The sequence below is a fragment of the Ruditapes philippinarum genome, unplaced genomic scaffold (assembly GCF_026571515.1).
Source record: "Ruditapes philippinarum isolate M1 unplaced genomic scaffold, ASM2657151v2 ctg1342_1_1_1_1, whole genome shotgun sequence".
NCBI lineage: Eukaryota > Metazoa > Mollusca > Bivalvia > Venerida > Veneridae > Ruditapes > Ruditapes philippinarum.
In genome coordinates, this window is record NW_026867266.1 from 78,894 (window position 1) to 103,372 (window position 24,479).

The 24,479-nt window shown below is 32.2% G+C and overlaps 1 protein-coding gene and 1 long non-coding RNA gene across 2 annotated transcripts in view; one reads left to right on the forward strand and one right to left on the reverse strand.

Moving 5' to 3' along the window:
- Window positions 1-3,833: 3,833 nt before the first annotated feature.
- LOC132735458 (uncharacterized) lies at window positions 3,834-5,028 on the reverse strand. The gene is made up of 3 exons (XR_009626452.1): window positions 4,927-5,028; window positions 4,248-4,349; window positions 3,834-3,861 (listed from the first exon to the last, which is right to left on the reverse strand). It is a non-coding gene; the product is annotated as an uncharacterized LOC132735458 (long non-coding RNA).
- Window positions 5,029-7,421: 2,393 nt separating this feature from the next.
- Window positions 7,422-24,479, forward strand: part of LOC132735468 (uncharacterized) — a 37,297-nt gene continuing 20,239 nt past the window's right edge. Inside the window, exons 1-3 of the mRNA XM_060722422.1 lie at window positions 7,422-7,498; window positions 23,559-23,721; window positions 24,263-24,399. Coding sequence (XP_060578405.1) covers window positions 7,423-7,498; window positions 23,559-23,721; window positions 24,263-24,399 — 376 coding nt within the window. The 5' untranslated portion in view covers window position 7,422. The remainder of the gene's footprint in view (window positions 7,499-23,558; window positions 23,722-24,262; window positions 24,400-24,479) is intronic.

Consider the following 24,479-nt stretch of genomic DNA (forward strand, 5'->3'; position numbering starts at 1 on the left):
TAATAAGGTCTAAGGTCACAATGCTTAAGCATAATATCATTCATCACCAGAAACCCATAAGGGGTTAGCTCAAGTTCATACAATTTGGTTGGAATTAAGAATATTGTTTATTTCCTTCTACAATATTGGCCATCTTCACACTTTCTCTTCCTGTTAAGACAGCATGGATTGAATAAAAAATAAAACTATAACTGTAAAGAAGTCACTGTTGCACAATTTTAAGAGTAAGAAAAAAAAAAAAGAAGATATGCTGTTCATTTGAAAATATTTTATTGTTGTTTTACTGCCAATGTTCAAATACATGTTTCAATTTATCTTTGTTTTTGTTATTTTAACAACATTTCAAAATGTGTCCTGAAACGTGCTAAGAGAAGTGGAGTGTAAATTAACATTGAAAGTTATTTGTAAAACATTGTTACAATCTGTGATCTTATTTGAATTTTAAAAAAGTACATTAAATTTTGACATCAGAAAATAGAGAAATAAAGAATTCCTGCAGAAAGCCAAAATGACAAAATTGAAACTGTTGCAGGCTCTATTTTTGTGAGCCTGTTGGAAAGTGCAAGTTACCTTCCATGCCCCCCATAGCACGAGCTTTAGCAGAATTCAACATTTTGAACATAAAGTGGTGGAAATTTATGGTTTTATGCCATACCGGTGTACATAATCCAGAGATTAGGATTTAATTCTTGGCAATCTTATTTCAGTGGAATGCAACTGTTCATTGTTAACAGAATAATATTTACACAGTTTGCCACTGTGTTTGTATTGGAATGAAATTCTCATTAGTACATTATTTTCCATAATGTGCACTTTTACAAAAGGCCAACATAAAAATCAGGTATTGAGTGATCATTTTCAAAATTGTAGGCATCAGAACTTTAACTTGGTCCTTTTTCCATTCTTGTTTGCTTATAAATTGAAGTATAATTATACATTATCATATATCAAACGGTTGAGTCTGTAGATGTTAAATATGTATTGGCTTTTGCATGCAGTTGACTGGTTATTTAATCTGGTAACACTCTATACAGGTTATTACACCAGATTGCCAAATTATATTTCTTTTCATTATAATTTCCTAACACAGACACTTTGGGTTTGGAGCTCAAAACGCCTTTAAAATCAAAAAAAAAAAAAAAAAAAAAAAAAACTTAATATAAGCCGTTTTGAAAAAAAATCATATTTCAACATCTATAATATAATACAGATTGAGCACCAAAGCCCAAGTGTCTGTGTTTCATAATATTTACATGACGCACACTACTGTATGCCATATTACTACGATGGAAGCTTGGCAATAGGTACGTATTATTTCTGGTACGAAGCGATCATAAAGAACGGCTAATTTACCGATTTCAAATAACCACAGCAACCGTACGACATAGACATGACCAACGCTCCATCTTCTTGTTTACTGTAGATCAAGTGAGAGTCTTCGATTTTGTTCTTTTTCCGATTGTTTCGTAACGCGTTACGAGGATATAAGCTACATTCTTTAGCTAATAAATAGCTTTTCATATCGTTTATTAATTACAAAACATAAAATAAAATTGCATCCCTCATTTACATTATATCTCCGCAAGTTTGTTGACGTTTCTAATTATAGCGTTTCCGAACTTGTTTCTAATTATAGCATTTCCGAACTTTTCCGTATGCAAATGAGTAAATTCCGAATGAAACCGATCGGGCCCGAGAGCTTTTACAAATGGCGGGGATTTCAAAAACTGGCGATATTATATCCAGTTGCATCCGAGTGTTTCGGCGAAATAAGATTAAAATTGTATAGCAGTTCATCATTAATGAGGATATACTTATGATTTAGGTGATAATTTCTGAAAACTAAGTTGTAGGGTAAAATATCATCGTTGAACGGTATTATAACTTTAATGTGTCAGGATCTGATATTCGTGTAAATATCAAGAGCATAGATACCTCGGAAGCTAAGGAGGGGACTGTACGAGATGTCATTGACAAAATACTAACATCAGCTGAGGCCAATGGACAGGGGATAATTGCTATACCTCCATTAATTAGAGAAAGGTAACAAAAAAACAACATTTAAATTACAGTGAAAATCGATTATATAAGGTCGTATGGGCTTTATCGTTTAAGTCTGATGATGTACGTAATGGCGTTATTAAACACTTAATTCTAATTATCGCATTTATTTTATTATTTTATTGAAGATACCTTTATATATTTGAAAGCCAATGTTCATAAAACAACCATTCGTTCCTCTTATTTCAAATAATCAATGCACCAGGGACTAAACAGCGCCTACATTTACTTGCCGCTGGGACGACTACATTTACTTGCTCCTGTGGTGTAATTCAACGTTACTAGTATATTATGTCCCGAAATAAACGTTCTGTGCTTAATAAACACAATATCGAATAAAAAGCAAGAAATGGTCTATATCTGTAAATATACATTTCTTTTTCAGTTGTCTGATCGAATGGGAAGCAAAGGAGATTTTATACACCGTTTACGATTACTTTTTAAATTCTGACAATATTTGTGAAAATTGTTGTACTGTGGACAACTCGACCATCTGTGAGGAATGTGGAGGTGGAAGCAAACTAAAGACAATAATTATTGTCTTACCTAGTTATGATAAGAGAACTGTTATCTCATATAGAAAAGTTTTTGAAGAGCTCAAAGAAAAATACTAAGTGATAAAATCAGTTGTATAAGCGTGACTAATAGATATATATTTTTTATAAATTTATTTTTCTCTTTGCAATTAAACAATATTTTCTGAATATCTTTACATATATTTAAAGTTACATTTAATAAATTTCATAAAAAACTAAATAGCGACATTGCATTAATAAATTCGGTTTTATATCGACTCCAGGTCTTATTTTGGTGTCCAAACAACCAAAATGAGTTTTATAAAAATAGGTAACCTCATTGTGGCGAAATGGGAAATACAATTTCCGTTTGCATGAGAAACTCCGCCTTCGGATCATCCGTACATCAATATTAAATCAACAAACATGACTATAAGTGGCAGTCCTAATTTAACGGTATATTTCCGCATTGTAACGGATGTTTTCATACAAATTTAATCTTTTTACGAGATTATTACTTTTACTGAACCCCAGGTTTAGTGCACCGTGAAGCTTAAACGGTTAAAGTGTGTTTGCACAAGAAGATATCACATTTGCTGTGTTCCGGATAGCAACTATAAAACTATGACGTAGCGCATACACGAGCTCATTATAGTCTTCATTTGCATGTTAAAATTCGTATACGAACTTTAGTGGTACCGTGGGGTTTCCCGTTTAAAATCCTAATTTATGAACAATATTTGATGAGATTTACAACAATACTATTAAACAGGTTAATGAAACTGTAGAATGTTTGATTTTTAGGCCGACGGCAAAATATCTTTACATATTTATTTAATGTAACTTTAAAAAGCAAAACATGTGATAAACATTATAATAAACCTGGGAAGACTGAATAGTAAGAAACTCTAGTCTGATTTACTGTAAGTCAATCACACAACTATAAAATGAATGATAATATAAAAATAATATGCAAGATTTAAAAAGCAAAAATTAGATGCAGAAAACACCATACAAAATCCTACTCAGTAAATTTAATAGTTCTTATAACCACGTACAGCAGAATATAACTGAAAGATTATAACCATATAAAATGTAAGTTCAAATATGGAAAGAAAAGTTCATTTGTTACATTAGGGGGCTCCAGCATTTCCACTGAACATGAACCTCCTGCATTTCTGTAATGGATTTTCCCAGGTTTGAATTTGAAACAGTCCAATCGAATATCAAAATACAGTATATTTACAAACATTATATTTTTAATAGACCCTCTGTTACCAACAACCTAAATGTTCAAACAACTTCAAAGTATAACTTATAATTAAAGTATCTTTGAAATAATAATGTTTATTATATCTAAATTATTGTACATTAATATTAAGTAAACACTGATAAAATATCCATTTTCTTCTTTGTCATTATAAAAATATAAAAATAGATTATTATTTTTATTATTCCAGGCAAAAGCAGGCGCCAAAGTAGAACCAACTATTTTCCGTTATCTAGCCTGATTTTAGAATCCAGAGTTTGTAATGGGATTTGAACCCAAAGCACAGAGAGGCAAATGGCTTAAAATCAACAACCTTGACATTTCGGCCACAGAGTTTCCTAATTAGTAACTCACCTTATATCTTCAAGATAAAATAAATTTTAACATAAAACTTTACCTACCACAATAATTCCTTTCCGGTTTATTATTTTCATATCAGTTTCTAGGTTTACATTTGCTAGCATCTCTATTATAAGGTCTGGACCGACACCACCAGTTGCTTCCTAGAAAAAAGCACTATCTTTATCAATTAAAGCTTTTCTGGTAACAAATTTGCATAGGCTAACAAAACTTTTAAAGTTTACCTTGTATCTATAGTCCGAAAATAAATTACCTAACTGATAAAGCATTGCTTTGAACTTTCGTTTAAAAATTGAGTCACCTTGCATGCAGTATCTTTTCAAATGGAAAAAAAGATAAATGACTCAAAAGTTAAGCATGTATTTACATAAAGTTAACTCTGTGCTTAAAAATAACTTAATAGTTTCTATGTATTTTGCTCATACAATATAATAATTTTCAAACAAGAGGGTAATCACTTTGTCAATAATCAAGTCATATTAAGCCTCATAAGGGAATTTGATACCTTTGTAGAAAGAGCAAAACTTCTTATACAATGTTTTAATCGATTTAGAGCATGTTAAATTCTTATCAAATGAGGAAAGTATGTGGAATCATTTGTCATAAAAGTTTGAAAACATTGTAGGATAGTTCCGTATATAAAACATGAAACTTTTTTCAGTTGTACACCGTTCTATACAGGTCAAATCATTGTTCCTTTTGCTCATGTAAGTTGTATACCACTATTTTATCTGCGTATCCCTCTTCCCTATGGTTGAACACTGCTGTTGCACCTTGTTTGAGCACCAGATCTATACCTCCAGTGAAACTGTTGTACTATACACTTTCATACACTTTGATACAGCTATCTGAACACAAGCTAAACTTACCTGGAAAAAAATAACAACTTGAAATAATTGTTGGATAGGTCATATAAATGGCTGGAGTAACGTTAAATGATCTCAATATATATTTTAGAAATATAGTGAAATATAAGTACATGCCGGTACTTTTCTTATTTATTGACGGAATTTCCAACGTTCCATGTTAATTTCTTTGAGTAAGAAACACAAGTGCTTTACAGGTTATAGGGTGACTTTCAAACATAACTGATATAGAATGACTAACGTCTGATACCATTCTAAGGTTTCATATTGTCCAAGCATGTGCAACATTAATAATACCATATTCTAAGACAAATGTTGCTAATCAATACAATAAAATACAATAAAATCTCTTTATAAATTTGTATAACTTTAATTAAGAATATTTAATATAAAATGTCACGTGGTACAGACACTGTAATATTGTTCAACAATATTGACCTGGCACTTCATTAAATATCGTAAAGGTCATTTGATAAACACTTGTTGACTTCACACGTCACTGAGGTGTGGTGCATTGGTACAGATATCGGGTTATTGATATGCATGTCTATGGTTCTAATTCTAACCAACCCCATGCTCTAAAGAAACACTTAATATTCAAATTTACTTTTAAAAATTACTTTTAAATAATTCTACTACATCTGATTTAGGACCCTTTTAAAGAGTGTTTTTTTCATACAATTATATATACATATTTTTTTCTTTACCTTTAATAAAAAGTACAGCGCATTTATACAAATAAAAGATACCTCACAGATATCACGCACAGACACAACGGTTTGCACATTTTAAAGAGAATGACAATTTCAAAATTAGAATAGAAAAAAAGGAAAATTGGCTGAATCAAGATTCGAACCTACAAGTTACGTCTACGAGGGATTCTTAATTTAGACCTTTAATACAACTGCTAATATTTTAAATAAGTTCGTAATGTTCACAGTATTCACCGACTAAATGGTCAAATGCAATAGTGCAAGGTCATTGTTGTTGGACAATATTGATAGGTATATTGCACTAATCTGTCTATTTCTAGATTTTATAGGCTGCTGAGCACGATATGAAACGCAACATATCAATATTTTAGATACGTTACATTTGGGTGCGGCTAACTAAATAGTACATTTTGTTAGTTATATTTGGAGGCACATATCGTTTTAACCCATAATACTATGTTAAATATGTATTCAATATATATATATATAATGTTAATATCCAATGATTATATTTCACAAATCTTAAATAATACGAAATTGAATTTTACTTACATTAGAACAAATGAAAATAAGCGCATAAAGATGATCGTGCTTATATAAATTGTACCATTAAAGAAAATGTATTTTCCTTTTTTTTGTGTGTGTATTATAAATGAATTGTATAAATATCTTTTAAACAAAGTCAATTTATTTATATTAAACTACTATGGTGGCATATTTCTGATACCAGATAACCTTATAACTAACTAGTTAATTAAGAGGTTAACTAGTTACGTAACTAGTTAACCTAATAATTAACTAGTTAGTTATCAGGTTAACTAGTTACGTAACTAGTTAACCTCTTAATTAAGTAGTTAGGTATCAGGTTAACTAGTTACGTAACTAGTTAACCTCTTAATTAAGTAGTTAGGTATCAGGTTAACTAGTTACGTTACTAGTTAACCACTTAATTAACTAGTTAGGTATCAGGTTAACTAGTTACGTAACTAGTTAACCTCTTAATTAACTAGTTAGTTATCAGGTTATCTGGTGGCAGAAAAATGCCACCATAAACTACATAACGTACTTGAATTAATGATACTATTTTCAATTTGATAACTATCATCGAGGTCAATATACGTTCCGTACTCTTCACTTCTCTACACTACTAGCGCGGGTAGAAACTAAAACGCTTCGTCACGATAAGATAACTATAGCGCGAACTATTTTAAGTCTTGTTTACACGCTTATACTTGTATCAGTTTAAATAAACTCACAAATGCGGATTATAAATATCATGTCAAATATGTATTTTTTTCTCGAATATAGGCTGTTACTTTTCAGAACAGTTATTTAATGACAATTGTTGGTTTATTTTATTAATAAATGATAAAAAAGAACAAAAAAAAAACTAAATGGTATCAAATATAATTGAGGTCAGTATACGTTTCCGTATTACACGGTCCTTTAAAATAGTAGTTAGATAAGGGAATAACTTGTCAGACCAAGCACGAACAGGTTTTTATTGTATCTCATATATTTGGAGATGTTTTTTTAACAGGTTATGTTATTTCTTCATTGTAAGTTATGTAATGCATGATGCCTCACTGTTTAGCCATGTCAGTAAGAATAGTATAAGGGGTTACACACATGCTATTATGGATATACATATTTACTTGGATATATTTATTAATTTCAATTTAGTACTTAGAGCCTGTGAATCTGTTTTAATAGGTAAGTTATTATATAGTTAAATTTGCTGTTATCATACATTGGAGTTAATTAATGTACTTGTAATGCAACATGTAGACGTATTGAATTTTATTTCTAATCTTTTTTATTTATTTATTCATTTAAAAAAGAAATTATTTATTCATTTCTTTCGTTATTTCTATATATTTTTTTCTTTATTGTTTATTTTTTATTCTTATTTATTTATTCATTTATTTATCTATTTGTATTTATTATTTATCTATTTATTTTTTATTATGCTCTTTTCGCTCTTTTTACATGGTTTTAAATTACATGATCGGATTAGAATATGTGTGTGCTAAGAATGGATAAATTCCGGATAAGCTTTCGTTTTATTGAAGTAAATAGAAGATATTGAATAAGTGTAAGTTCAATACTGAATGTATTGCTCTAGTTGAAAACAAATATATCATGCGAGCCTATGGCAAAAATTATATTATAATATTTAAATAATATTATTATAATAATATTTTATCCAACTGGTTAATGCACTTACGAATTTGATATTCTATTTATCACATACCCAAAATTTAGACATGTAAAATGAAAAAAAGAGTCATTTTTCATTGACGGGCCTTTAGTATAACGCTAACAATAAGCGCATTTTTACACTATGTTTGTATATAAAACGTTAATGACGTCACGTTAAAATATATGCACGGCCGCGCAATATCATTTTTATCAAGTCATTACATTGGTTTTTGTTGATAAAGTGCATGCCTGATAAATCTAGTCTCACCAAGCTTTATCAGACACCTCATCAATACACATTTTGACCTTGACTACTTTTTTTGGTAATTTCCGGTCAACTGTTTACATTGGATACTATAAATACTACATATCGAGGGTTCAAAGGTAAAAGATAATAACTGCCGTTTTCAAGATTTCGACAAAAACGCAAAAAAAAAAACATATTTTTAATACAACTTTATTTTCCGTAATATTGTTATAACAATTTTGATGCTCCCATATTTGTTGACTACATAAGATCATATTTTGTTTAGTTTACATTGCTTGGTGCTGATAAAACACTGTAATTATGTTTTGTTTTAAAGTTCTTAGATCAAAATAATATCATTTTACAGAAGTAAAAGGTAATAAATGTACTTAGATTCTGTCAAGACTACAAGTTTGAGCGGTAAAAGGTGATAACTGCACTTACGACCTTTTACTTCTGACGGGTCACCAATAAAAGTTTGAGATAAATTTTGGTAAAAGGTCATAAGTGCAGTTATAGCCTTGTTCCTCTGAAAAAAATGTAGATGTTGAAGTAATTGTTACTGTTGCAAATTCATTAATTATGTTCTTACTTTGAAGAACCTTACGTAATGTAATTAACACACATGCACAATAATACTCGTACACAAAATTGACAATTTTCATTCATAGAAATATGAAATATGTACCTGCTCAATATTTAGATTCTACAGAAATAAATTGATAACTAAAAAGTTTACGAAAATACGCACTAAAATGTAACTTTACAAATTTTCATTTATTTTGAATGTTCTCTGGTATATAATCGAACTGAAGTCAAACAGACCAAAGACATCAGCAATTAAGGATATTAGTGACCCATATCATAGTTAAGTAAATAAAGACTACTGTTTCATGTCACAGTATGTGAATGTTTGTCATTAATTATTCCATGAAGATCACTCATCTTATTCACTCTCACTTACAGGTTGTCTTTTATAGATTTGCTGCATGGCAATGACTCGTAATATGACTCTTATGTCTTCGGAATTGTCCGAGAGGCAACAAGTGACACCAAATCAGCTTTTTTGCAGCATATATTGAACGTTTCTCAGTATTAGCCTTTCGTGGAGCCTTAAGAGACTTTTCTTTGCTTCTGCTCTTCTTCTGCATTAACATAACTTCCTTGAACTCACTATCATCAAAGACCATAGTTCACAAAAATACTGTGTTATTTTATTTCTTTGTCTTTACGATCTTGAATCCATTTTATATTCAGGCAATTAACACGTTCTCCATCAACAAGCCAAAGTTATGTTCTTTGTACAACTTGTAATCTAGTATGTCAGTGTGCTTTATTAGAACGACAATATATAGATGATTCCAGCGTGCTAATGATAAATTATAACTGTTTCCCACTGAGATGAAACATGTACTTTTGTGACGCTTTTTGCATGCTCGCTAGATGCATGTATGGAATCACATTCCATTTCTGAATGAGTAAAATTGTGGTTTATTCACTTGTTGTGAGGAATATACTAGACACAGTGAACTAAGCATCTTGCAACAAACTGATTGCGATTCTGTTCCCCACATGTATCACTATATAATGTCACTTCTTCCAGAACAGATGTGTTACCAATGCAACAGAAGTAACATACAAATACACACAAGTTCCTACTTCGCACGAGCCTCGTTTCCTCCGTGTCTCAACCCAAAGATAACAAGCCCCGTTACCATTTCCCAGTTCATAGAATGACAAATTGTAACAACACAGTTTCCTTTTGTAATAAAGTTCACCAATTAAAGGAAAATAATGACAAAAATATTAAAATGATCTTATGTACTCAAATAAGGCTAAAATGACGTTTCTTGAAGTATCAGCATAAATGTATGTTTGAATTTTATATATTTTGGGTTTGAAACGTAAATATATCTGTATATGTTGAACAAAATTTAGACGCCAATAGAATCACCAAGTCTTGTGACTTGAACAAACATTTTAAGTTACAATTACAGATATTTTGGATATTGTATGATTGAAACAAGTCAAAAGTAACAAGAATAAAGATCAACAAGGCAAATGCAACGTTCACAGGAAGCTGCCCCCGAACACATCCAAGCAGGACACCAAGAAGGCACCAAACTAAAACCTGGAGTAGATTTTCATTTGACATGTTCTTTTACGTTTCCAGAGTTCACTTTGACAAATATTGCGAAATCATAGCTCTCTAACCTGACCCACGCGAGTCAAGTTAGGAAACCACCATTTTATTCTTTATATGGAGAAAAGTTTTGTTCCATTGACTGTCTTAATATATTCATTTTAAGGGCATTTACAGAATAATGAAAGAAAAATTCAAAACCAAGAAATCAAAATTTTGCCTGTGTCTCCCTTTAAACTGCATGGTGTTTTGCGATATAGCCTGAATATCAAATGCCGATTTTGGATCTTTCTTTGCCCGTTCTTTATCGGCTGATTTTTCCATTCTAGCATTGTTTTTTCTTTCTTGGTGTAGCTGATATTTTGCTTTTGTTGCCTCATCTAGTCTATCTTCTATTCTCGAAGTGTTATACAGAGTGGACATTGATCTTTCTTAGGATGGAAGAAAGACAAATTATATTATGTACAGAAAATGTTTCTGTACACAGCCACTGAAACACACCTTTTTGTCCTTTTTATTTTTCTACATGCAGTGTGTACATTCGTCTTATACTTAAATCTTGCGTTAAATACTTCCTGTTGAAGTCTTTTCGTGTGTAGTGTGATTCAAAAGTCGGAAAGCTTTCGATGTGTTTCTTTACAAATGATCTGTGATATTTCTTTTTTTTATTTCCAGACACAGCTTTCCCTTTCTTGTCATTTCCAACATACAACTCTGCCACTTTGTGCTTAACTGCGTTTGCAACTGTTTTGAGAGTTTTTAGAAAATAGTTCTTTGTTTTCTTCTCTGTTTAGATACCTTCTCTGGTTCTTTATTGGCAGACAAATGAATTGCCTCTTACATTTGTAATCACACATTGACCATTATGTACTGAATATTTTCTATCTTTCATCTTCGGTTATATTCTCGCTGCATTTAAATCTACAAGATAAATTTCTTGGAAAAAGAGATAACAGATAGTGCCTGTGAACTGTATGAATGCAGTATTCTGTCAGAGGAAAAGGGTAATAAAATCAGTTATAACCTTTTTCCACTACAGATTCTTCACAACATGTGGAACAACAAGTAAACAACAGGTTATAAGTACACTTAGAACCTTATACCCCTACATAATTTGTAGAAAAGAAGTTATTACAAAATACTTTTTAATGTTTTGCCCTTATAAGGATTGAATATTTATAAAATATTTTCGCCATACATAAAGAACAATAAGTATATTATAAAAAACATAAAAAGTCGATTTCAGCAAAAATGGCAGTAATAACCTTAAAGTTTTACCTTTGAACCCTCGATATATATTTTGATACGATGGAAATTAAAAACATACAAAAATGGTTACTCTTTTGTTTTCATTTTGTTGTATTGCTAAACACTAAATCTTTTTAATAGATTTTTAAAAAATAGATGTGTTTTTGTCCTTTTACAAAAATGTATAAAATCATAATATTAAAGAGAGAATTTATCAGTTTGTCTTCTGCTATTCTTATTTAATCCAAGATCTGTGTAGTTCAGACATTCAAAAAAGTCTGATTATTTGAGCCAGAACACATTTGACTTTTAATTTGATCAAGATGAATTCCTGAACAAATACAGCCTAAAAGTCACTGATTTTGATGATAGAATGGAACCAACACCACTTAGCCTTGTTGAAACCAGCCTTTCTGAGAGTGCCCTTTTGTTGTTCATCTCTATTGCTTCAAACCAACTAGAATTGCCAACTTCAACGAGTTTCATATATTATAACTCTTTTATCTCAATTTCATTATTATTTGTAACAGAAATCAGTATAAATTCCTATGTGCGTTTCCCTTTCTTGTGCCACTTTCACGTCTTTTTAAAATTGAAACCCCAGATAAAATGAACCTATACAATCTAATGCTGTCTACGGAATCTCACAGCTATAATAAGTCAGTGAGCGCAGCCGTTAGTTGTTTTCGCTGTGGACAAAAAGGGAATATAACAATTAATATATATTAAAAAAAACAACAAGAGGTATAAACAAGAAACTTTGTAGGTAGATTGATCTTATTGAGTAGATTTGCTTTTTGCAAAAGAAACGTAACTCTGCCTTGCCTAATTTTTGAATGAATGCCCTTTGTTCATTTGATACAGTGAACTTTGTCTTGGACATAACAGTTAAACTACAAGAAATAACAACCAACATTAAGCTAAACATTTTGAAGGTGTCTCCTCATGATTTAATGATGATGATAATAAAAATTGCATTAATAACGATAATATTGATAATAATAATAATAATGTTGATGATGATGATGGTGATGATGATGGTGATGATGATGATGATGATGATGATGATGATGATAATGATGATGATTAACAACCCCTCACGTGATCTTGAAATCACTGTTATCACAAAGGAAGTAACAATTTGAAAGAGATACAGAAGAATAGATCTGATTAGCAATCAACTAGTCGCACAATGTAACATGGTATACAGCAAACATTAAATTAAGTCAAATTCAAATATGTTTCGCAAGACTCGCTGTGAAGTCGCTGTGGTTTTCTAATATAATCTAACTGAAAACTTCCATTGGCTTATCAGAAGAAGAAAAAACCCACTACATCTGGGTTTCATAAGTTCTCTCCACGCACTGTTATTTTGTTCTTGTTGTTTTGTTTTTCATTTTTATACACACGCTTCATAAATTGTAAAGCAATCTCATGGGCTAGTTAGGAGTTTTCGTTCTGGGAAACATCATATTTGTGAGATAAAAATTCCTATACAATACTATACTGTCAAGTGACTTTTGAAAAGCAAACTCAAGAAACTTCACACGCATTGTTAAGTACTGGTTGGTTACAGGAACAGAGTTTTGAGTATTTTATTAGCTAATAACTTTCTAGACTAACAAACTTATATAATATTTTCTTTTTATGAACTAAATAGAAACGCAATATCAGAAAAACGTATAAGTGTGTGTGTATAGCTGGTTGGTTGTTCAATTACATCTACAGCGGATAAAGTTAGATATTGTATGGCACACTATCGTAACAAGCACATATAGGGTGCATAAATTATGACACTAACATTGGATAATACTTGAGTATTTAACTAGTTTTAGCAAGCAATTCAAATACGTTATCTTCAGATAGAAAGACAGAACCACAATGTGTATATTTTTGTAAGTTTATCTTTTAAATACTATGGCTCGCATTTACTGACACTAAATTTAAATAGAAAATTTGAAGCAAAACTTGTATATGATGTGTTTAAATATAACCCTATCTGTCACGTTTGTTTGCTTTTATGTTTAAGACATGTGAATGCATGAATGCTGTTTATCACAATAATTTTAACTAAGTGACTATGTGACGTACATGATACGCATGAAGGTTTTTGTGTAAGCAATATTTATTTAACTTTATTTCTAATGCAAAATAAAATTATGTTATGTATTATTATTATTTGGTTATATGGCCGTACATAAATGGTTGTTATGTATATATTAGGCTTAATTTTAAATGTATTTAGTATCTTTTTCCTGAATAGCTCAGTACGTAGAGCGCAGGACTGATAATCGCGATGTCATGGGTCGATACGTACTCATGCCTCTATCATTTGTAATAATTTTATTTATTTGATGTTTATATATTTTTCCTGTTCATTAATCTTCTTTTAAGCAAGTTCTGTTCATGTTCAATCTGGAATATTCTTTCTTTAAGTAGTTAAGTATTCTAGATTGTTCATTGATAGTATATATATTATGAATGTTTGTACTTCGGGGTGTTTTAATTTGTGATATTATGCGTGATATACTAATTGTGTGCTATTTGATCGTGACATAGGAATATATGAGTTTTGTTTCTGTTATTCTGTGTGGGAAGTGTTAAACTTTGTTTTGGACATATTATGATATTCTGCTGTGAATATTGTTGGACATTTATTAAATTTGAGTTGCAGACAATTGAATTTCGGACAGTCAGTTTAACATAGGGCATTGATTATGGTTGAATCGTGGATAATTATGAGATAAACTTTAATTTCATATTTTTCTGTATTATTGTAAATAACTGTTTTCCTTTAATTAAAAGCTATACAATTTGTTGCTGCGTTATCTTCTCTGTTGCGTTTTGCTCGTAACAGAATTGGAGGCTCGTCCAGGATAAAAGTTTGCTTAAGCCATTAATTTCGTATTTCATTATTCATTAAAAATTGAGTATAGGCGGCGTTAGCTGTCAGCCAAAAAAGTATTGTTTGCAAAAACAACAACAAATTAAAATGTATTTCGATTTAGATCAGTTTGTTGAAAACCCTCCCAGGAAAAAATTCTTTTGGCTAAGAAATAATAGAGAAAACAAGAATCCCTAAATAAAGCACAACACGGCAGAATTGAAAATATAGCATGCTCGGTTTGATTGAGCCTGTTCATGGACGGTACAGTCAAGTGCAAACTACCGTCCACGCCACCTAGCACCGGCTTAAGCAGAATTCAACATTTAACATAATCTGGTACAGTTTCGAATTTTGAAATATGCGCAGTTGTGTTGATATGGCGGTCGACATGTAACCTTCAATGTGACACGTAAGTGCCATTCCATGTAAAGCGGCATATGGTCTCCAAGTAAAAATATGTGTGTGCCCTAAACGAGAAAACAATGGGCGGAAGTAGATAAAATGGAATTTTAAGTCTGATTTGCTCAATCTTGCAAAACATTTTGATATTGAGGACATTAAGTCTTCTGTGAGAAAGCAAGAAGTTTCAAATAGACTAAATAATTGGTAGAAGAAAAAATTGTTTCAGATTTTTTTTTCTTTAATATGTCAGAAAAAAATTTCAGATTTGTGTTTCAATTAATTTAGAAAAATTCAAAGTTTAGCAAGAAATCAAATAAAGAGAACTTGAATGGGAATTACGGATTAAAATATGGTGAAAAAGAAAGATCATTACAAAAAGAACAAGAAATTTTTTTAATAGAACAAGAAAGAACAGAATGAATTTTAAAAGAAAAAGAACAAGAATGAATTTTAAAAGAAAAAGAGCTTGAGCTTGAGGAAAAAGTACACTGAAGGCAATTTCATTTACAAATAAAAAGATTAGAGGCTTATGTAAATGTAAACCAAGCACATATAATCGCCAACAAACCTTTTGATGTAGCTAAATTTATTAAACATGTACCTTCGTTCATGTCAAGGCATTTATAGATGTGAAACAAGTTGAAATTTTAAATGAAGCTGCTCGTTTGGCTGATGACTATTCTTTAACTCATAAGCATTCATTTGTCCCTAAATCGACAGGTCAATATACACCCCCATCTGAAAATGCAAAAGGAATTATGGTTATGGCTCGTATGGTTATACAAACCAGTCAAAGAGATTCAAAGAGCCAAACACACTGTAGTACAAACACAAATAATATCGGTCTTGACACTAAGTCAATGTCACAACTTGTTGAAGCACAACTTATTGATCTTGAAGTTGCAAATTTGTTCCAAAGGGTTTTGCCCGAAAATGAACTTTCTGAAAATCATGTTGCTTACTATGAGAATTATGGTGTCCTGGTGAGGAAATGGCGTCCTCTTGGCGCCCAAGTTAATTAAGATTGGTCAGTCAGTCACCAGATTTTTGTTTCTTAAAAGTTATCGAGAAAACGGTCTGAGCTTGGCCCATGAAACTCCAATGTCATATCATTTAGGTATCATTAAATCTTACAATAAGATCCTGAATCATTTCCTTTATCAGATGTTTCTCGATATTGTAACTCGTGTCACACTTGTCAAATGGTAGGCAAGCCGAATCAGACAATACCTAAGGCATACTAACACCCCATTTCCTCACATGAATAACGATTTAGTTGGATTCTCATAGATTGTGTATGACCGTTGCCCACATCAAGGTCGGGAAACGGATATATTCTGACAATAATGTGTGTTTCTACTCTTTAACCAGAGGTTATACCTTTAAGAAATATTAAGGCCAAGAACATTGTTAATGCCCTTGTCAAGTTTTCACTTTTATAGGTCTTCCAAGATAAGTTCAGTCAGATCAGGGTTCGAATTTCAAGTCTCATAAATTCAAACATGTCATGCATTAGTTAGGAATAAAGCAATATAGATTATCGGCTTATCATCCTGAGAAACAAGGTGCTCTTGAACGATTCCAAGAAACTCTGAAAATATGATAAGGACATTGTTCTTACACTGATAGGAATTGGGGTGAAGGTATTCCCTTGTTCCTGTTTGCCGCAAGAGAGTCTGTACAATAATCTCTCGGTGTATGGACACACAGTTCGCGGACCATTGAATATTTTAAAAGAGAAATTTTTGTCTGACGATAATTCACCTGTAAATTTACTGAAGTATGTATCAGACTTTAGAGAAAGATTATCTAGAGCATTTGAGGCTGCGAAACGAAATCTAAAAGTAACTCAAACCAAAATGAAAAAAAAATTATGACGAGAATACTAAAGTAAGGTCGTTTTAGCCTGGTGATAAAGCTCTGGCTCTTTGACCTTATCCTGGTTATCCGTTACGTGCGAAATATTTTTGGGCCTTTCATTGTTGATAAGATGTAAGTGATCTAAATTATGTTATTTTATCACATTGAAAGCGAAAAGAAAAACAAATGTATAATTATATCAATATGCTTAAGTACGAAAGCCTAATAGTGTCAAATGAAATGAAAAAAATAAAAATGCAAAGGCGTTTTAACGCGAATAAAGGCGTTATTACGCGAATCAAAAGGCGTAATAACGCGATTAAAGGCGTAATAACGCGAATCAAAAGGCGTTATTACGCAAATCAAAAAGGCGTAATAACGCGCAAGAAGGCGAAGCAACGCAAATAAAGGCGAAGTAACGCGCATAAAGGCGTTATAACGCGCATAAAGGCGTAATAACGCGAATAAAGGCGTAAAAACGCGAATCAAAAGGCGTAATAACGCGAATAAAGGCGTTATTACGCGAATTAAAAGGCGTAATAACGCCTTATTTTGCGTTATAACGCGGAACAAAAGGCGTAATAACGCAAATCAAAAGGCGTAGTAACGCGAATAAAGGCGTAGTAACGCGAACCAAAAGGCGTAATAACGCAAATCAAAAGGCGTAGTAACGCGAACAAAGGCGTAGTAACGCGAAATAAAAGGCGTAATAACGCGAATCAAAAGGCGTAGTAACGCGACGAAAGGCGTAGTAACGCGAACCAAAAGGCGTAATAACGCAAATTCAAACGCATTATAATGGCAATTTTATACCATATTTATACATATCAAATGGCCAAGTAACGTGAGAAAGGAAGAACAATATTGATCTGAATTTATTGCTCAAGATATAAACTCGTATAGAATAATATAATATACATTTACAATAACTATCATTCCATTTGCAAACCATTTTTAATAAACTAATGAAGACCCTTTCATATTTGTCAATATCAGGTGACTTGGAGACCTAAATGTCCATTGGGTTATATGTCAATACAGTTACTCTGAATTCACATCATTGATTTTACACATGTCACTATAGTAAATGAATTTCTATCTTTTCTTATATCTTATCTTATTTTATATGTGCGTCATATGTTCAATAGTATACGGATATGTCCTGTATAATTTCTTAATAACCTGTAAGTATATTTCAATTATGTGAATGTCATTCCTAATTACGCTATAGGTAATTGGCAATAGGTAACAAGATTTGGAAAAATGTAAGGCATACGTAAGTACATTAGGGTGAAAGTATCTCCAATTATTGATAGGTATGCTTAGAGGGGTAAAAGTGTTTCTGTTAAGTTTAAGATATAGCAGACATTGTCTTCTTTGTCTTTATCGAAAAGGATCTAAAGTTGGGTGTTAGTAACCTCTAAAAAGCATTTCCTAATAAAAGATATAAAAAATCAGACTGTGGTCTTAGGACGTATCCGTACAGAATTGAAAATAAAACGTACATCTTGATCAATTCATTTAAATCAAAATTGTTCTTCCTATCTTACATCAAAAGGCCACGGTTTGGAATTTATATGGTATTAAATTAGCGTTATAACGCCTTTCGTTTCGCGTTATTATGCCTTTTGGTTCGCGTTATTACGCCTTTATGTTCGCGTTATAACGCCTTTTGATTCGCGTTATTACGCCTTTTGATTCGCGTTATAACGCAAATAAAGGCGTTAAAACGCGAATTGAAAGGCGTTATTACGCGAATCGAAAGGCGTAATTACGCGAAAAAAGGCGTTATAACGCGAATCAAAAGGCGTAGTAACGCCTTTATTCGCGTTAATTATAACACGAAACAAAGTCGTAATTACGCAAATCAAAAGGCGGTATTACGCCTTTATTCGCGTTAAAACGCGACACAAAAGGCGTAATAACGCGAATAAAGGCGTAATTACGCGACTCGAAAGGCGTACTAACGTGAATAAAGGCGTTATAACGCGAATCAAAAGGCGTAATAACGCGAAACGAAAGGCGTTATAACGCGAAACAAAAGGCGTAGTAACGCCTTTATTCGCGTTATAACGCTTATCAAAAGGCGTAATAACGCGAATAAAGGCGGTATAACGCAAATCAAAAGGCGTACTTACGCGAATAAAGGCGTTATAACGCGAATCAAAGCGTTATAACGCGAATCAAAAGGCGTTATAACGGGAATAAAGGCGTTATAACGCGAATCAAAAGGCGTACTAACGCGAATAAAGGCGTTATAACGCGAATCAAAAGGCGTAATAACGCCTTTATTCGCGTTAGAACGCGAATCAAAAGGCGTACTTACGCGAATAAAGCCGTTATAACGCGAATCAAAAGGCGTTCTTAAGCGAACCAAAAGGCATAATAACGCAAAACAAAAGGCGTTATAACGCTAATTTAATACCATATAAATTCCAAACAGTGGCCTAGTAATGTAAGATAGGAAGAACAATTTGATCTAAATAAATCTATCAAGACGTACGTTTTATTTTCAATTCTGTACGGATACGTTCTAAGGCCACAGTCTGAAATTTTAAATCTTTTATTAGGAAATACTTTCGTCAGATTAGAGGTTAACTATCACCCAACTATAGATACTCTTCTACATAGACAAAGAAGGCAATGTCTCCTATGATTTTGACTCAACTGCAACACTATCCCCCATTTAAACATACTTATCAATGATCACCCTTATGTGACTAACTTATACCTTACGTTTTCCCAAATCTTATTACCTATAGCCTTTAACCTAAAGCTTAATTAGGAATGGCATTCACATAATTAGAATATACTAGATGTTATAAGGTAATCAAATAGGATATATCCGAAGATAATTGAACATATGACGCACATATAAGATAAGATAAGATATAAGCTAAGATAAGATAAGATAAGATAAGATAAGAAAAGAAAAGAAAAGAAAAGAAAAGAAATTCATTTACTATAGTGACATGTGTAAAATCAATGATTTGATACATGAGAATTCAGATTAACTGTATTTACGTCCAGTGCAATAGGCACCAAGTCACCTTAAATTGGCAAATATTAAAGAGTCTTCATTAGGTTATGACAAATAGTTTGCATTATTACTGCGCAAATGGAATGTTAGTTATTGTAAATGTATATTATATCTTGAGGAATAAATTCATATCAATATTGGCCTTGCTTTCTCACGTTACGAGGCCATTTGATTAGTATAAATATAGTATTAAATTGGCATTATAATGCGTTTTAATTTGCGTTAGTACGCCTTTGGTTCGCGTTACTACGCCTTTATTCGCGTTACTACGCCTTTTGAGTTGCGTTATCACGCCTTTTATTTCGCGTTATAACGCCTTTATTCGCGTTATTACGCCTTTTGATTCGCGTTATTACGCCTTTATCCGCGTCATGACGCCTTTTGATTTGCGTTACTACGCCTTTTGATTCGCGTAATTACGCCTTTTGATTTTTGTTATTACGCCTTTTATTTCGCGTTATAACGCACTTATTCGCGTTATTAGGCCTTTTGATTCGCGTTATTACGCCTTTATTCGCGTTATTACGCCTTTTGATTTGCGTTACTACGCCTTTTGATTCGCGTAATTACGCCTTTTGATTTTTGTTATTACGCCTTTTATTTCGCGTTATAACGCACTTATTCGCGTAATTACGCCATTTGATTCGCGTTATAACGCCTTTTGATTCGCGTTATTACGCCTTTTGATTCGCGTAATAACGCCTTTATTCGCGATATAACGCCTTTGCGTTTGTTTTTTTTTCATTTGACACTATTTGGCTTTCGTACTTAAGAAATACATTGATAGAGATTCTGATAATATTGTAAAGCCGGTTTCAGTGACTCACCCTGTCTCAAAAGAACAAACCGTTAATGATATTGATGAATGTTAAAATGTGGCAAAAACTGATCCTTGTATTCCAAAACTTGAAAATTCTGACATTCTGAAGAGTATAGACCAGAAATGTGTTCACCTTTAACCGTCACAGCAGAAACAACTAAAAGAGCTAGTGTATGAGTTCAAACATTTGTTTCCAGATATTCCCACACGATAACTGATAAGATATACCATAACGCTGTGTTAGAAAGTGATACATTAGTAAAACAAAAATACATACAAGCTAAATCCAGTCAAACAACAAGTTTTAAAAAATGAAGTCAAATACTTGCTAGAAAATGACTTTATAGAACCACGCCAGATGCCAGAGCAAATATATTTCGCCATGTAGTCTGGTGCCAAAGTCAAACAACTCATATAGGATGTGCAGAGACTATCGTAAGATAAATGCAATAACAAAGACTGATGCATATCCAATACCGAGGGTCGATGACTGCATAGATAACGTTGGAAAAGGAAAATATGTGGCTAAATTTGATTTACTAAGTTCAATTGACTGGGAATGCGAAAGAAATATCAGTGTTTGTGACTCCTAATGGGTTTACCAGTATAAAGTTATGCCTTTCGGCATGAAAAATTCAGCAGCTACATTTCAACGGATAATCAATTCGGTGATAGCTGGTCTCGATGGAAGCGAATGGTACATTGACAATATCATCATACTTCCTGAACGTACATTTGAATAACATCTTAAGGTCAACAGAGCATTCTTTGGGCGATTAAGCAACGCCAAACTGACAATCAACCTCGCGAGCTGTGAATTTTGCCATTCTACATTGACATTTTTAGGACATAAGGTGGAACAGGGTCATGTGAAACCAGTTGATACTAAAGAACAATAAAATATGATAAACAAAATCAACAAGGAAAGGCGGCGTTCAATGAACGCAACCCCATATGACCCAGCAACAAGAACCAATGGCAAGGAGCCCAGGCGGACCCCAAACAAAAACAGGACAGGGCAAAGACAGAGCACGGACAGGTCAAACATTAAATGATAATTAATTTATAACTGATTAGGAATTCAAAGAAAATAATAAAAGGCCCACAAAGGGGAAGGGGACAGGAGACCGGGGAAGGGGGGGGGGTAATCAAAGAAACAAAAACTAGAGGCAATGGGGAAGATACTTACCGTAGACGAGAAAACAACAAGGGACACAAGCAAAAGTGTCACCAAAACAGTATGAAACGACATAGACATACATCTGAGGAACAGAGTGGGGCGCCGCCTTGGAACGGTTAGCAGCACAACAATGACTGCTGGGGAGTTTAAACTGGTTAAGCTATTAATGGTTGTACTGTACCTACATGTAAGAGACAATTGATGAGATTTCTTGGCATGGCTTGTTATAACTTAAAAAAAATACAAAATTTTTTCTATTATTGCTGAGCCATTGACAAATTTGCTTAAGAAAAATGTCAAATGTGTTTGGAAAAATGAGCATCAGACTGAATTTCAAGGATTAAAAGCCATACTAAAGAACTGATTCATTCTCTCAGCTCCAGACTTTGATAAATGTTTCAAATTAGCTGTAGATGTTAGTGCTGATGCTGTGTTAATTCAAGAAGACAACAATGGTGTTGACCAACCGGTTTGTTTCTTTTCTAAGAAGTAAAACAAATATCAGAAGAATTACTCTACAAAAGAGGAGTGTTAAGTTCTAATACTTGCCATTCAACATTTTGAAGTTAATGTTTCTTCTTCAAAAACTTGAATAATTGTGAGTTAAACTTTAATTTTATAGTTTTCCGTATTATTGTGAATAACTGTTTTTCTTTAATTAAAAATCGTAAAATTTGTTGCTGCCTTATCTTCTCTGTTGCGTTTTGGACAATAATAAAACAGATATGGACTTTTTAGCTGTTGAATATGATGTGATATGTACTGAAAAAATTAATATTGACCGAGGCGATAGCCGAGGTCAATAATAATTTTTCAGTACATATCACATCATATTCAACAGCTAAAAAGTACATATCTGTTTTATTATATAATCTATAAATAGCTTTTATATGGCTTATCACATCTGCCATTGCATATGACGGAAATCATTATTTTTCAGCTGTCTAATGTTTCCATAATTTGGCCCTTTCCATTAGCATGCTAATCCCTATTTTTCACAAAAATGAAAAACGGTAACTAAAATAGACTAACATACTCTTATGTACACCCAACAAACGTTTCTTCAGAATAATAACAACAAACTTGGCGTGACGTCACATCAAATTTTCGCGTCTTTTAGGGATTTCCAGAAGTCTATTTTTAGAAGAAAAACCGGTGAATATACTCTGAAAATCTATTTTAGGAAAAAAAATAGTGAATATACTCTGATATTGATCTGTTATTTTTTACAAAAAGTTGCTTGTTAGCCAATCAGGGAAAGGCATTTCAAAGCTATTTATAGATTATATAATAAAACTGTTTATTTAAGATTGCTTAACATATCAAGAATCTTTATAGCTTATAATATATACGACAACTGTCAATTTATGAATAAAATCTCACCTTTTTCTCTAAAAAGATGCTTGCTGAATTATAAATTCCTTATAAATATTATCTAGCGGCTCTAGTTATGTTTCCAAACAATCGTTTATATAGGGTCATATAACTTGTCAAAAAGCTTTATAATTAATAATGTGTATGCTGCTGTGCATGGAATATGTTAAATTGTGTGTTTGCTTAATATTTACGCCGATTTTAACATATTTTCGATCGACGTTCAAACCACTTAGCCATCTTTTCTGAATAAGATAAACCAGAGTGTTCCAATTCCTCAAGTGGTCGACTACTGTTGTGAGGAATAATCCAAAAGAGTGTGTTATATTATATAAAGAAGTATTTACTGTAAGAAAATAAAATGTAACAGGTGATGCAGTTGATGATACTAGTAGATATGTTCCACCGTCATTTGTTGACCAGTGCCCACCGCAAGACCTTTCCAAAAGCTATACGGTGCCGCCTGGTAGGAACTACGTCACTATAAAGTGGACGGAACCCATTGCGATCGATCAGTTTGGAAAACAGCTAAGGTAATATATTCATACTTTTCTTGTTTTTTAATCATGTATAATGCACGTATAATGCATCGACAGTTGCTCTTATGATATTAAAAGATAAATGCATCGCTTATAAATTTAAAGAAAAAAGGCTTATACGAGTCTCATTTAGTTTACCATATCTAGTCATAAGTAATGTAATACAATATTGGGATATTTATTTGTAATTATTTAGAGTTTATTTGATCGTATGCATGGTAAATTGGACGATTAATAAAGTATCGTCAAATAATATATTTAGCCAGTAACATGCCAGTTATTTTTATATAATTGTTCTAGTTTAGCAAAGTGGCATAAAAGAGATAATAGGAAAATCAAATCATGGACTACCATGTTACATTTAACGTCAGATGAATATTTTATTTTGATAATATTATACAGATTTACAAAGATATCGATTGCCTGTGTATAGACTTATAAAATCATAATCTCTTAAAATAGACGCGGGACCATAAATGCGGTAAATATCATATTGACAATATCAAGTTGAAGTATAAATTGTATTAATTTAAAGGGTTGAGCAAGTACTGGGTGTGAAGAATGGAGGTCAGTTTACTGGGTCGGTTAATTTTGAACGGCATCATATAGTATATATAGCCACCGACAACAACGGTTTGAAGGACAACTGCTATTTTGCTATAGACGTTCAAAGTAACTTATTAAAATAAATTCATTTTAACCATATCATAATTAATAAAAGGTTAATAGTCAGTATATGAAAGGCAATATAA